We start from the raw sequence: 14,209 nt of genomic DNA on the forward strand, positions 1-14,209 counted from the left end.
AAGACCTTATAGTGGCCTTCCAGTACCTACAGGTAAAGACAAGAAAGCTGCAGAGGGACTTTTTGCAAAGTCATGTCATGATAGGACAAAGGGTAATGGCTTGAAACTGAAAGAGGGTAGATGTAGATCAGATATTAGGAAGAAATACTTCACTGTGAGGGTGGCGAGGCGCTGGCACAGGTTGCCCAGAGAAGCTGTGGATGCCCCATCCCTGGCAGTGTTCAAGACCAGGTTGGATGGGACTTTGGGCAACATGGTCCAGTGGAAGGTGTCCCTGCCCATGGCAGGGGGCTTGGGCTAGATGATCTTTATAGTCCCTCCCAGCCCAAACCACTCTATGATTCTATGAAACTGTCCTCACTTACATACAGCCCTGCGTCCTAAATCAAAAAATACAAGTATAATCATAACATTTGTTTTTTGTTTTGGGTTTTTTTTTGGTGCAACCACAGCATAAAACATATCATAAAAAAAAAAAAAAACCAACAGCTAGTTGTTGGTTGGTTGGTTCTTGGGATTTTTTTTGTGGTTTCTTTTTTTTTTCCTAAACACAGGACACTAAGGGCACCATTTCCAACAATATCTTCTTACTCATCCTCTCTGACGGCATGCAACATGTCAGGAAATAAACAGAGCAAGAACATGAATGGATAAGAAGAATCTCACTAAAGAAATTTCAGTGAGATTTAAAACCTGGCATGATTTACCACGTACACATCGTAGTTGGATATTGGAGATAAACGCCTTCAAAGGAAACAACACAGATTTCAGACACCAGGACAGGGCACACAAAGGTCCACCCCCCCACATACGTACACCTTCCCCATCACTTGGTTACCTGAGTCTTGCCAGCAGTCTCCAACCTTCCCCTGGGTCACTGCATGTAAGGAGGGGGAATGTCTCTTGTGTCCTGCCCTTTTGGAGTCTCTCTCCTCACCCCTCCTATGATTATCTCTAGGTTCAGCATCATGGTGCTTCTCATCTTGCACCGTTCTGTGTGACAAGTGGCCCTGATGACGAGACTTGTGTTTTTCAGGATGCACCAGCTGGCTGCCACCCTGATGCCAGGTTTCCTGCTCAGCCTCCAGTTCCACCTCAAGAAGAGGAAGGTGCTTTTTTCTGTCTTGCCTTGTTGGCTTTCTGCTGCACCACGCCTGGTCTGCGAGTCTATGGTCGGACTCCAGGTCAAGACTGAGAGGTCTCCAAGCATTCTCTCTGCCACCTGCCCTCCTCTCCCGCAGCTCCCAGCTGTTGCTGTGGTCATGGGTGCCATGCTCAGACTCTCTTTCCAGGTCAAGGCTGGGATGTCTCCTGGACCTCCCCTGGCTGGCTGATTTCCACTCCTGCCAACGGTCACCGCTGGGCTCACTTGGATGAGGAGACCTCCGACAATCCTCCAAGGTGGAATGCCTGTGTCCACAGGCACCGTCGGACAATGGCGAGGGTGCTTCTCGGTGCTCTCTCTGCCAGCGTGTGTGTCTGTCACCACTACGTGCCCTGCGAGGCTCAGAAACCTGCTCTCTGGGGTCACCCCAGGGGTGCTCTGAGCAACAGGGGGGACAAACAACGAGCAGGTTAGTGGGGTGGGGGTTAACGGCAGCTCAGCGAGGCCAGACTCACAGCATGCAGATGAGGGAGCCTGATGCTAGGAGAAGCTGGAAATGCAGGCAAAGCATGATGGGGTCAGGAAGAATAATAATGGGGTAACCGGCTTGCAGGATATAACATGGGACAGCGTGAAATGACAGCCTGGCTAGCAGCAGGGCAGCACAGGAGGCAACGGGGTTGGAGTAGAAAGCACATGTTCAGCCTGAAAGTGTGTCCAAGCACCTCCTAAGGACATATCAATATATTGGGGCTGAAAAACCGCCAGCAGAGTAGCTCATCTCCTGGTGATGTGTCACTGCTGCAGGATACTGAAACCGCCAGAGAAAGGCTGGCAAAGGAGGGCACAAGGTGCAGGTAAGGCTGGGAGGTGATGTAGGTGGGGACATAAGGCCAGGAGGGGCCAAGCAGAGGGTCAGGTTGGATCCTAGTTCATGAGCACCAGTGCCTTGCCCTGGCTTCAGGCACAAGGGTTTTCATCAGAAAAGAACGGCCTCACCTAATGAGGGGAAGACCCACGTAAAGCAAAGAGAAGGAGACAAGTGGGATGGAATATTTTTTTTTGACAGCAACAATGAGATGGATGGATAGCTGCAGCATCCAGGTATCTTCCATCCGACTGTCACATATCTCTTGCAGACCCAGAAGTTTCAGGGCCCACACTTACTCAGTGCCTGAACAAAAAGTTTACACTCTGTTTGCAGAGAGAGGTATGGAAATCTAAGGGCAGGATAAGACTTCACAAAACCCTGGCTCCTGACCTCAGCAATGTATCTGGAAAAGCTGCTTACTCAGCAGCTTGGCAGAGTTGCTTCCTCTGTGCTTTCCAGAAAGCAGGTGGAAATTTTCTTTGCTTTTAGTTTCAGTAATAAAACCTAATACAGCTATGAGGATACAGCAGTCTGTCTGTATACAGTCTGTTGTTCAATTTATTTTTCAATCAACCTATTTGCTAAGAAAAATCATTGTACTGAGTGAACTATTATCTCTCTCTACAACAGCTTTTCAGAATAAAGGTGTATTTCTGGGGAAAAAAAAACCAAACCAAACAAAAAAAACCCACACACCAAAAAAGCAAACCAAAAAACCTGCCTTGAGGCAGAGGCTGACTTGAAACAGAACTACAAAAACACACCCAAAAACCCAAAACTTTCCTTCTCCACAGGTCATAGATTTTTTTTTTTTTAATAGTATCTAAAAATATTTAAAATCTATTTCACTGCACATGAACTGCATCCTGTTGTAATACATAGCTCTGCCTTCCTTACAATCATCTAGATTTTGGGGAGGTGAGAGCTGGGGGAACAAACACACCAAAACTGAATGTTCTCTTCAAGTCATTCTATTCAGAAAAATCTTTTTCAGAGCCAGCAAAAATACAGCCTACAGAAAATCCACCCTGGAAACAAATCTGTGTGACTTTTATCCAGAACAGGTATATTTTTAAAAGCCCAAGAACTGTAACAGGAACTGCTGTGGTTACTCCTAACTGGTTGGTTTTTGTGTTCAGTTTTAGATATTCACATGATTTACAGGAAAGAAATATCCAAAAAAAACCAACAACTTAAGCGACTTACTGAACAACAGATACCAGAGCCTGAAAGCAAGAGTCAGATTTTGAACAATACTAACAAGGATCTAAGAATTAATTCAATTTTGTCATTAAGGAAAGCTCATACAGCAGCAGAGAGCAGGAGATCACAAAAGAGCAAAGCATGGGCTGCGCTGGGAAAGGATTGCTGTAGGTAAGGCAACCATGCCAGACAGCCTGAGCAGATTTGCTTTTGGGGTATCTCAGGGCAATTAACTCCTCAGCAGGCACCGGTTCCTGCGGCAACTTCCACAGGGGCCACGCAAACACTCTTTAGGTCCTGGTGTTACTTGCCCAAGAAGCAAGCGACTGAGCGAAACACAGAAGTGTTTTTCATGGCACAGACACTTCTGGGAGGAACCATGCCTTTTTTCATGCTTATTTTTCCACTTTTTCAGAGCTCAGATTGCTTTGGAGCAATAGCCCTAATCCACATTCCTCCTGGATGTGGATAAGTTTTTATTCAGTCTCAAGACAGTCTAAAACCCAAACAAAGCAAGGGCTATTTTGCTGTTGTTGTTGAAGTTTGCAAGGAATGACGATGATACAAACCAAGGATGCTGAAGCCTAATCAAATGGTGCCCAAGCATTTAAAAGGTTCCAGATAAATGGACTAGATCCAGGCACCAAAATCAACTCCAGTCCATTCTAGTTTTTAAGAAGCATGGATCAAGAGCAGAATTACTACGAATGATCAATCAAAACACTTTCGAGCCCACCTCTGAGACTACTGATTACTTCAGGAAGAAAAATTAGACCCATGCAACATTCTGCTCTCCAAATCCATATCAGTCTCGGTTCAGAGAGACACAGGCTTTTGTCAGCTGATTTCTGTGACAAAAATCCACCCTGTCATACCATTTCTACATGGCAACACTATTACCTATACTGTATTTTTTCCAGGGACTCATCCCATTTAATTCTGAAAATATGAAGTGTGGGTTGGCCATAAGACTCCAAGATCAAAGACTTTCCCAGCTCTGTACACATAGCAGGACTTGTGGTCATGAAGTTTCCACTCTGTTACTGTTTTGCACTTTGTTCTTTGTGTTTTCTTGGCCATCCTTGAACGTCTTCCGAATTGAAACTAAAATACTTTGTGTGAGTTCAAATAAAAGACATTTAAAGTCACCAATGGCATTGATGTTAAAATGAGAAATAAGAGGTCTGATCTTCATCTTCACAATCTGTTAATCAAAAGCAGCCCATCTCTTCCTCACCACATTTTTTTTAAAGAAAGAACACAAGAACCACCACCAGTGCACAGCAAAGCCATCCCCAGATTGTTCCATAATTAAACACACCCTGATTCTCTCCTCGCAATTTGAAGAAGGTCTGTATTCAATCATAAAAGCCAACCAAGAGAAAGCAATACAGCGCTGTGGGTCGTATCTTTTCCACAATGTACAGTCCCAGATGATAATCACAGCAGAGACATTCTGAAGAGATGACCTTGTTATTCAGTAAGTCATTCAAAGCAGTTGTGCTAATTTTAATGCTTGGATACATACCTGCAAGGAGTTATTTTTGAAAGGCTCTTCCACGAACCAGCATTTATTCCTTTTATGCACGCAGCCATGCCAGCATCACAGATGAGCACATGGAACTATTTCTTTTCAAATGCAAGCATGAAATTGCATCTGCATTTCTCCCCCACATGCTTTCAGTGTTACACAGAAGTAACTGTAGCTTATCAGCTACTGTCTTTTTCCACAAGCCCTTTTAATACATGCATGCGTGGGTGTGCTTGCACCTACACACACCACACACCTTACCCCTGTCCTTTAGGCCATCTTCTAGGACATCAAAAATTATAAAATTCTCTTCTCTGCTTTTTTTTTTTTTTTTTTTTAATATTTCCTGATTCTGGAATGAAGTCTGATCCTGACCCTGGAAACTGATGCAATGCTGCATGTTGAATGCAGGACTGTAGGATAAGGGAAACCTGTATGGAGTTGCCAGATAACCAGGTTCACCTATACTGCCAAGATCTGATCTTTTATCTAGCAGAAACATACCTCCATTTTCTTCATAGACTGTGTGTCCCTGGGATTCTGGGTAGCGCTTCTTGCGCTTTTTCTCTTCCTCCAGTTCTCTCTCTTGAAGAAGACGGGCAATGTCCTGCAGAGAAGGAAGAAAACAGATGTTAAATTTCCCCCCTGAAAAATATCTCTAGATTCTTCTATTTAAATTCTTCATTCAATAACAGAAATCCTTATAGTTTAATTTTTCAGACGTGGCACTGACAGGGTTACACTCAAATTCAACCCCTGGGCTGGACAGGGCTTCCAGCTTAGTGGCTGACACAAGGGACCATCTCACCAACCAGTATCCAAACTCACCCAGGCCCAGCACTGAGCTTCCAACCCCGCTGCAGACTCGCAGGTTCCTGTTCCACCTGTACATAAGCCTGCAACGCCCCAATGGCCAAAGCATGGCAGAAGGGACTGCACGTGTGACCTTGGGCTTTAGAGAATGGATTTCACACAAGGGCACGCACACTCACATGAGCGGGCTGGACCTCCCCCCTGGACTTCACCGGAGGAAGAAAACTAGGGGCATAGATGTCTCCAGCTGAAGGTGCTTCTGACTGGAAGAAGTTCCCAGAGCAAGTTACGAACTCGCCTCAAACTGGCTGTAATTTACAGGGACTGTAAGATGCCAGGCAGGGAAATGCATCAATTTGACAGACAGATGCTGAAGGAAAAGAAAATCAAAAGGGACGTTAGGAAAAGCAGACTAGGTGCAAGGCAGAAGCACTGCAGGGACTGTAGCTGTTTATCTTCTGTCGCAGTTTTGGTAGATATGCCATCAAAAAGAATAGCATTCCATTTGACTAATGGATCGACAAGACCTAGCAACAGCAAACAGCTCCCTGGGGCTTGGTCATTTGGGGCCCTGAAGCTTGCAAGTGTGGAGCTAGTCTGAAGCTAGGAAGAGAGGCTAGAAGATACCAGCTGGGAATATTAGCCCTTTGGATGCTATTCATTTAAGCCCTTCTAATCCTCAGGACCTTTACAGAGCCATGCATGTGGAATGTACATTGCAGGCAGGAAAGGCATCACTGCAATGCAAACTAAGAGCCAACACCCTCCAGAGCAAAGCCAGCACTAGAGGATATTGGATGTGTGTTCAAGTACAAACTATTATTTCAGGATTCAGAACAGATCTGCTCAGCTTTGTGGAGGATCTGGGGATGCCACAGGCTTTACACACACACACAAACAAACAACAAAAAAAACAAACAACCGAAAAAAGATTCCTTCCCCTGACAAGATTAACCTCTTTTAGCAAGTACAGTAAGTCTATAAATATATGGGCTTAAGCACATTATCTCCAGGACAACTCAGGACTTGCAAATCCACACAAACCACTTCTTATATTATCTCCAGGACTGAGACAACTCAGGACTTGCAAACCCACACAAACCACTTCTTACAAACTGGACTTGTAAGCAGATAGGCTTATGGGTTTATTTAAAAACCCTGCACACCAGACGGGATCTGCCTCAAGCACAGCACCAGCATAGCACCGCTAGACACAGCTGATACCAGAGCACTATTGCATAAGCTGGGCACCTACTATACCCTCATGTGTGACAAATACACGACTATTGTGGCATGTCCAGCACTGATGTAATGCAGAGTGTCCTACAGGGTGTGTGTATAGATGCTGTGCTGAGGCTACAGAAGGAGCTCTGATGTTTGTCACTGCCAGTTACCAAAGCTGAGGCACTGCGCAGCCTCACTCACATTGCTCAGGCTCTGCATCAGCACAGAAGCCCACCCGTAAGAAGTAATACTGGTGGGGACTTTGGAAGGAAAGCAGTCTCCATTCAAACTCTCCAGAAGTCCTTTTGCAAGGGCGGGCAGCACTGCCACACCCTGGTACCCAGATGCAGCCTAACTCAGTCCACAGCTACATTTCAGCCACACCTGGGAACTTCCCATGTACCAGCAGTAAGGCAAAGCATATTTATGACTTCTCATTACTTTGAGCCACATTAATCTGAAGATTGCTCCCAACAGCACAAGATGGTCAGCACGCTGGTTTGTCAGGTCGCACGGACCTGTTGTCAGACTGCCGACAGCCCAGCCACTCTCTATGTAAAGCAGGAAGGAAAGGTGCAATTCCACAGGCAACGTGAACAGTATTGCATCCCTTTCACCTTCCTGGCAAAAATAAGACAGTTACACTTATAGCACAAATCCTTTAGCCAGTGTTCCTCCCACCCCTGTTACAAGCTCCTTTTGGAAGCCTTCCACAACTACCAGGGCAGCCCTTCAAGCTGAAGGAACATAAGGAGAAGCCAGACATGGATGGCTGGACTGAGGGTCCCGCTGAAGTCTTTGTACCAAAAAGGTGAAGAAATTATGACCCAGGATTCTCCCAAAAGCGGTACCTGTCTTCTTGCATTTGAGAAAGCAAGCAGATCTCAGAGTGCATAAACAATTACAACTTCCTACACCGGGGCAACGAACACCTCAACAAGACCCACCTATTACTTGCCCTCTTCATTAGCAAGGCCACTGGCATCAGCAACCCTTGTGACCCTGGAGTGTGAGGACTATAATTATATCTTATTCCTGTAACAGGACTCCCCAAAATCTCTGTGCATACAGAGATCTGGAAAGACCAGAACTGACACCACACAAGCCAACTCCTGTGGCTAATGACCAAGAAATGCCGGCACTGAAAGGGCTGCTACAAATAGCCCTGCCATCCCTGCAGCTTTAAAGGTTACCTCGTCTTTTTCCTCTTGCCTGCGGCGCTGCTCTGCTTCAAATACAAGCTTCACTTGGATTTCCTGAGCAATCTCGCAGTCCTGTCGTTCTCTAGAAGGCAAGGAGACAAGGATTATAGGCAGCTAAAGTCACAGGCATCACTCAGCCTGGAGAAAGGGATAAAAGAGCTAAAGAACCCATCTGATTTACACAAAAGAATTATTACCCAGTATGAATGCAGAGCCTACGAATCCTCACCGGGGACTAGAGCTCCCTGTACTTACTGCTGGCCAAATTTAGAAAATAGGTCCCAAAACATTCACAATCAGAGCATAAAGCAAGAGAAAACGGATTCATAGGCAGTTTGCCAAGAAGGGAGGTAGATACCATAGGACAGGGCAGACCAAGGTAGCACATGGGAGCCTGCAAAGAGCCTAATTCTGCTGAGGAGTTTCTGTACACGTGGTACCAAAGGAGGGGTTCAGGGGTATGGTTACCATGGGCATTTCTGGGCAGTGGTTTTCACATGAAAGTCACACACAGAAATGCTGATAGAAAAGCGTGGTACACAGGCCAAGCTGAGGCTGGAGGTGGCAGTTCAGTAACCTATGAGAAATGCCACCGAGGTGGGACAAGACACAAAAGCAGAACCGGTGCCAAGAGACAAGACAGTGATGTGTCAAAACAAGGGGTGAGGGAGCCATCATCACAGTGCCAGTGTGGCTGCAGCAGCAACACAAGATCGCATTGACTGGGGACAGACAGATACTAGAATAACAGAGACATGAAATGAGAGTTTCGTCTACGTGGACAGACTGGGAAGGTTATATTTCTGGGATGTCATACAGAAAGCATCTGCAAGAATTGTGCCATACTCAGCAACTTGCTCTGATGCCCAGCAACAGGCTGGAATGATGGCCAGGGGTTCCTCAGGGCAACCCTGAAAAGGGCTGAAGGATTAGAAAAGAAAAATTAACAGCTCACTCTTTCAGCACTGTTGAAATTGAGCCAAAAACTAGCTCGAAACAGGTCAGGGGGGAAGGGGAAAATAAAATCAAAAGAATAATAAATCAATGAAAGCTATCTCTGCAACTGAGACTATTGAAAAGCAATGCATAGGAGATGAGAATGGGAACAGCAATAGGCAAAGTTTGCTTTATTAGAATACGCTCTTTTGAAGAATACACTGACACTGATCAGACAGGTGATGGAAGGCCTACCAAGAGCATATTACAGAAGTCAAGCAAGTATTTCAAGAGAAGCAGGTTCAGCTATGCCAAAGTTGTGCTGTGTGGGCTGGAGCAACTAGTTCTAGGCTTGATCAATGATCAGGGTATAAACGACTAGTGAACTAGGAGGCAAAGGACTGAAAGAGAGTCTAGGACATGAGTGGAGGAAACTAAAAAAGTAAAGGCAGACAAACTTTTGGTAGCAAAACAGAGAAAAATGGAGCAGTCAGTGGCACCACAAAGCCTTCTTTCATAGAAAGTGAAGAAGAATGAGAGAAGTGGAAAGAGTGAGTATGTGGCTTAGGGTGGCGAGGAAGGACACTGCAACAAGAAGAGGGTTTAGAGGACAAATGCCACCAGGAAGCAACTAATCTGTCATAGGGAATGGAAATGAACACACAGCACGAGGGAAAAGAAGTTTCTTTATTTCTGTCAACTGCTCCTTGGAAGCAGACATGCAGTTGAGTACTGCATACTATTTATATCCCCTTCCCCAAACACACATGAACCTCCAGGCAGTGTCACAACACAGTATTTCCTTCCCTTTCCCAGACCACCACATTTGCAAACACTTGTGCATATCCATAAACTGACGTACGTCTAGAGACACCCTGGAAGGCATTAATGGATTTCAGTGTTTGTAGGGGTGGTGTTAGCAATAGGTAATTCATCAGTTTCTTCCATCCAGGTAATAAAACCTGGCATTGTGTGTGTGTGCATGTATGTGTTTCACCTGACTCAAGGGACAGAGCTGTTCAAAGGCACACGAGCTCAGAAGCAGCAAAAGAACCTGCCATATGAAAGGGGACCTTGGCAAACCTCACACCAGCAGGGAACCACAGTCCCTCAGCAAAACAATAGCTGAATATGCAAATCCTGGGAGCAGGCTGTCAGTGGGCCTAAGAGAGTGGATCCCTTATGACCCCACTCTCAGAGGACATGAATCCAGGTAGAAAAGTTAGAAAGGTCAGACATATCAAGGCACTGCATGTCTCCAGTTCCCTCAGCACCTGTGAACAGAGCTAAGGTGCCAAGTTCAACAACACCAACTGACTTGCTAAATGCTTAAAATACATCTTATCGCAGACAAACAGGAGACAGAAACAGCTAATCATCTTTCAGAGCCAAGGCAACAAGGTCATTGCCTCTCCGTTTGTAGCAAAGAACACCAGAAGTAATGCAAAAGCAGAAGCATTTTCTTGTTCCTGATGACACGCATCTCAAAATACGCCATATCAATCTCTTAAGAACCACTGAACAGCAACAGAGGATTAGATTTTAGGTTTTATTGCTCAGTGATAATTAAATACTGAGACTTGATTAGTTAACATAAGCTAGTGTTTCAACTTGACTAAGCAGAAGAAAACAGGTTAAAGAACTCTGACAGCTCTTCTTATCCTTCATTTCTTTAGTGCGAGTTCCCACCAGTCCCCAGAAATCAGCCAGAGCAACTTAAGTGTCACCCTCCCTGAACATCACACCTATGTGTCCTTCGTTCCCAAGCAGCCGGGAGTGTAAAGTGTGCCAGGGAAACAGTTTAGGGAAAAAAAAGAAAAAAAAAACCAAAACACTCAGTGTGATCAGAAAGCTCCCATTCACATTGCCAACTAATTGTTGCCAGATGAGGAGGGGAAAAAAAGTAAAAAAAAAAGGGGTTAAGGGAACTGTTCAAAGGAGCTGTTCACGTTGGTGTAACAGAACAATCACAGCACTGGGAGCGAAAGGAGGAAAGAGCATATTTTCACAGTATTTCCAACAGTTATTCTAGCAACCTTGCTACTATGCTTGGCAGTGTGCAGGCTGCTCAGCTAGATGTGAGAGATGCTTTTAAAGCAGCATGAAAATCAGGTTTGATGCTTCCCTAAATTCTCTTAGAAAAGAAGAAAAATTATTCTCTCATTTATCTTCACAAAGTCTTTTGGAGAGAATCTATGATTTGAAAGACAGAAGAAAGCCCATAAATTTGAAGACATTTTTATGTTCCCTGTTTCTAAGACCACCCAGTTCTTCTCCTTTACTTCTCCCATCACCTTGCAGTGTCAAACTGTCCTAGACAATACAGAAAGCAACAACAGCTAGGATCATTCTGTTGCCAGAACACGCTGATCTTGCACAAGGAGGAGACAGTGGGAACATACAAAGAATTAAGGAAGAAAAAGATTCAATTACAAAAGGATGGCTCCAACTTTTTTTACTATTCTTGCAAAAGAGCTCATGCTTTCAGGAGCAGAACTGCTGCTGACACAACATTTTGCATCAGCATTTCTCCTGTAAGTTGGCTCACAAAGTTTGTAAATCCCATTTTACAGAGCCCTACAACAAGAAAATTGTTTGCAGCTCCCAGCAAGTAACAAAAAGGAATCATCTCTGCCATACAAAATTAATTTTTATGTAGTCGTTTTCATGCTCACATCTCTAATTGGTAATGAAGACAAAACTATTGAAAGAAAGCACAGACTTGAGACATACACATGCATCTACCCAATGCTGCCAGAGTACGCTGGGAACATTGAAAACAGTGGCTGATTTGTCACACCCCAGCTTCACATCTTTCATGAGGCGCTCCTTTGAAGCCAGTCCTGTATCTCACACATATGCAATACAGCGCTCTTCTACTCCATCACTGTCTTTGCCAGATGAGCCACCCAGGGTTTGTGATCCACCATGAACTGTACCTGGTGGGTGGCATCACAGAGCATGACAAGCCAGGAGGCAGCACAGCTGCCAGGAGATGCATCCTGCCTTGCAGACCCTGCATTTGCAGGGAGCCCTGTCCTCCCATCTCTCATCCCTGGGATCTGACTGAGCCCTGTCACACGACCCATTTGTTACACCTCACATGGCAAGAGACTAAAGGGGGGGGGAGGGGCATGCAAAAAAAATGCATAAGAAATAAAAAAAGAGAAAAGCACTATGTCAACTCTGGATTGGAAAGCACAGTTTGCTTTGCCCTGCACTGCCACGTTTCATTTCCATACCAGCTCCGCAGCCTGAGAGCCACAGCACACAGAAAGCCAAATCACAGGCCACGGGGTTAGGTTTGGTGTGTGGGGCCTGAGCAAACCTGCAGAGCAAACTGGATTGCTCGTTAGGCATCCTCCCCCAGCCGCTGTAGAAGACAACGGCTGCAAGAGCAGGCCTGTCCCGCAACACCCATCTCCACTAGTTGATGCTGGGGCAGCAGCTCCTCTTCCCAGGTCACCTCACACTGCACCATCTGCAAGCACAAGCAGGGGCTTTCAGCTGCTCAGTGCAGCAGGACACCAAAAAGCACTGCACCCAGCTCCTCAAAAGCACTCATCAGGCACAATGCAAACGTGCCAGTATCTGCAATTTCCACAACAGTATTCATCGTAACAGTGCATTTCTGTGGTACAGTTTCTTCATCCTCAGACTTTAGCCAGGGACAAGGTCGACGCAAGTGGCCAAGTTACCCCTTTGCCAACAGGCAGCAGAACAGGAAGGTGCCTTCTCATGGTCAGGCAATAGAATCTAAGCTGGGACAGGCCCCAGGACCACCTGCTCCCATTACTGTGTGACAGAGCTGAGTATTAATACTCTTACAGCAACAGATAGCCAAAGGAAAAAGGAAACAAAAGCAAAAGGCTGATCAACCTGAACCCCAGGTGCTGCCAACCAACTCAAAGGAGCTGATTTCAGGGCTCTGATCAAATGGGACTTGCATCTCAACAGCTCCATCCCAAACTCACAAGTCTTTTTGGTGTTTTTGGATTTGAGCACGTGCTTTCAGATCCTCCTCTTCCTGCAGTTGCTTAGCCACCTGCAAGTCATGTTGCACCAGACGATTACGCTGAACATTTGTTGCCAAGTGATGCTCAACTGGAAATAAACACAGACAAGAACTCTCAGATCAGCCTGCAGAACTTCACACTATGTGCAAGACAAAGCAGGGCAGGGGGGAGATTCCAGGCCAGAAAGGCAGGTAATTCCTGGCAGGGGAGCATCATGTAACATCTCTAAAGGTGGGGAAGTCCTGAACTGAAGTTGCACTAGCAGCTTGAGATTGTCTTGTCTCAGCACTGAGGGGGCTGTATATGTGTGCCTGTTACCAAAACTAGATCTGCATATCTTACTTGCATGCAGGTTTACAGGGAATGCTTTTTAGGCTTTGGATTTCATTTTCTGGCTGTGGGAAGTTACCCTAGATTAATAAAGTCAGTCTGGAAGGGACCACAGAGGCCAGTGAGGATGAGCTGAACGTAAACCACTTCTGATGGATGCTTCCATGATTTGTTCTCAAGAACCTCTAGACGAGGGAACTCCTCACTCTCAACATAATCAGTTCCAAAATCTCACTACCTTTATATTTAGCAACAGAGCAACCGAGTGCTAAAGTGAGTCCTTTACCATACATGGATACTGCCTGCAAGAAAAGATGGCTACATGAGCTGCAGCTGAAAGCCATCTTTAATTCAGTGGTCTCAGGTTCCAGCAGCAAGGGCACAACTTCAGCAGAACCTGCGCTCTTGGCAGAGTAGCTGGAACGGTATTAGCACCTAGTACTGGTAGATACCAACAGTCTTGGCAGCCAGCAAAGCAGATTAGAGGCCACCACACCTGAAACTGCAATGCAAGCATACCTAAAGTAACAGATAAGCATGTAAAAAAATTTTTTTTAAAAGTAAATAAAAAAATACCAGTCACTTTGAAGTTCCTGACTGTATTTTTTTTTCCCCCTTTTAAGCCCTTGTAGTGTACAGCTGCCCTATCTCAAAATGTCTTAAAAGGAAGCCTCCACTCAAAAGGCATGCACTAGCAATTCTGAAGTAAGTAAACAAACAGACCTCTTCTAGTTGCACCTCAGGTCAGCCTATAAAACTTGAAGCTTCCAAATTCCAAAATTGCTAGTCATTTCTAAAAACCTTGCACAGCAACAAAACCTCAAGTGCACTCCTACATGCAATTTCATCATAAATGGCATAAACTCAACTCTAAAGGAGAACACAAAATTGAAACATTAAATGCAGCTATCTCTAGGGTACAATGTGAGCTGGGGCAGAATGCAGAGTAGCGTTACAGGACAGTGAAGACAGTAATAG

At 45.2% G+C, this 14,209-nt stretch overlaps 1 protein-coding gene across 2 annotated transcripts in view; it reads right to left on the reverse strand.

Moving 5' to 3' along the window:
- Positions 1-14,209, reverse strand: part of CCDC50 (coiled-coil domain containing 50) — a 45,759-nt gene that overhangs the window by 13,143 nt on the left and 18,407 nt on the right. For both annotated transcript variants that reach the window (XM_037406158.1, XM_037406157.1), the window contains exons 3-5: positions 12,860-12,989; positions 7,941-8,031; positions 5,215-5,317 (exon numbers count right to left, since the gene is read on the reverse strand). In XM_037406158.1, the coding sequence (XP_037262055.1) occupies positions 5,215-5,317; positions 7,941-8,031; positions 12,860-12,989 (324 nt within the window). The remainder of the gene's footprint in view (positions 1-5,214; positions 5,318-7,940; positions 8,032-12,859; positions 12,990-14,209) is intronic.

This window comes from Falco rusticolus, chromosome 13 (genome assembly GCF_015220075.1).
Source record: "Falco rusticolus isolate bFalRus1 chromosome 13, bFalRus1.pri, whole genome shotgun sequence".
Classification (NCBI taxonomy): Eukaryota; Metazoa; Chordata; class Aves; order Falconiformes; family Falconidae; genus Falco; species Falco rusticolus.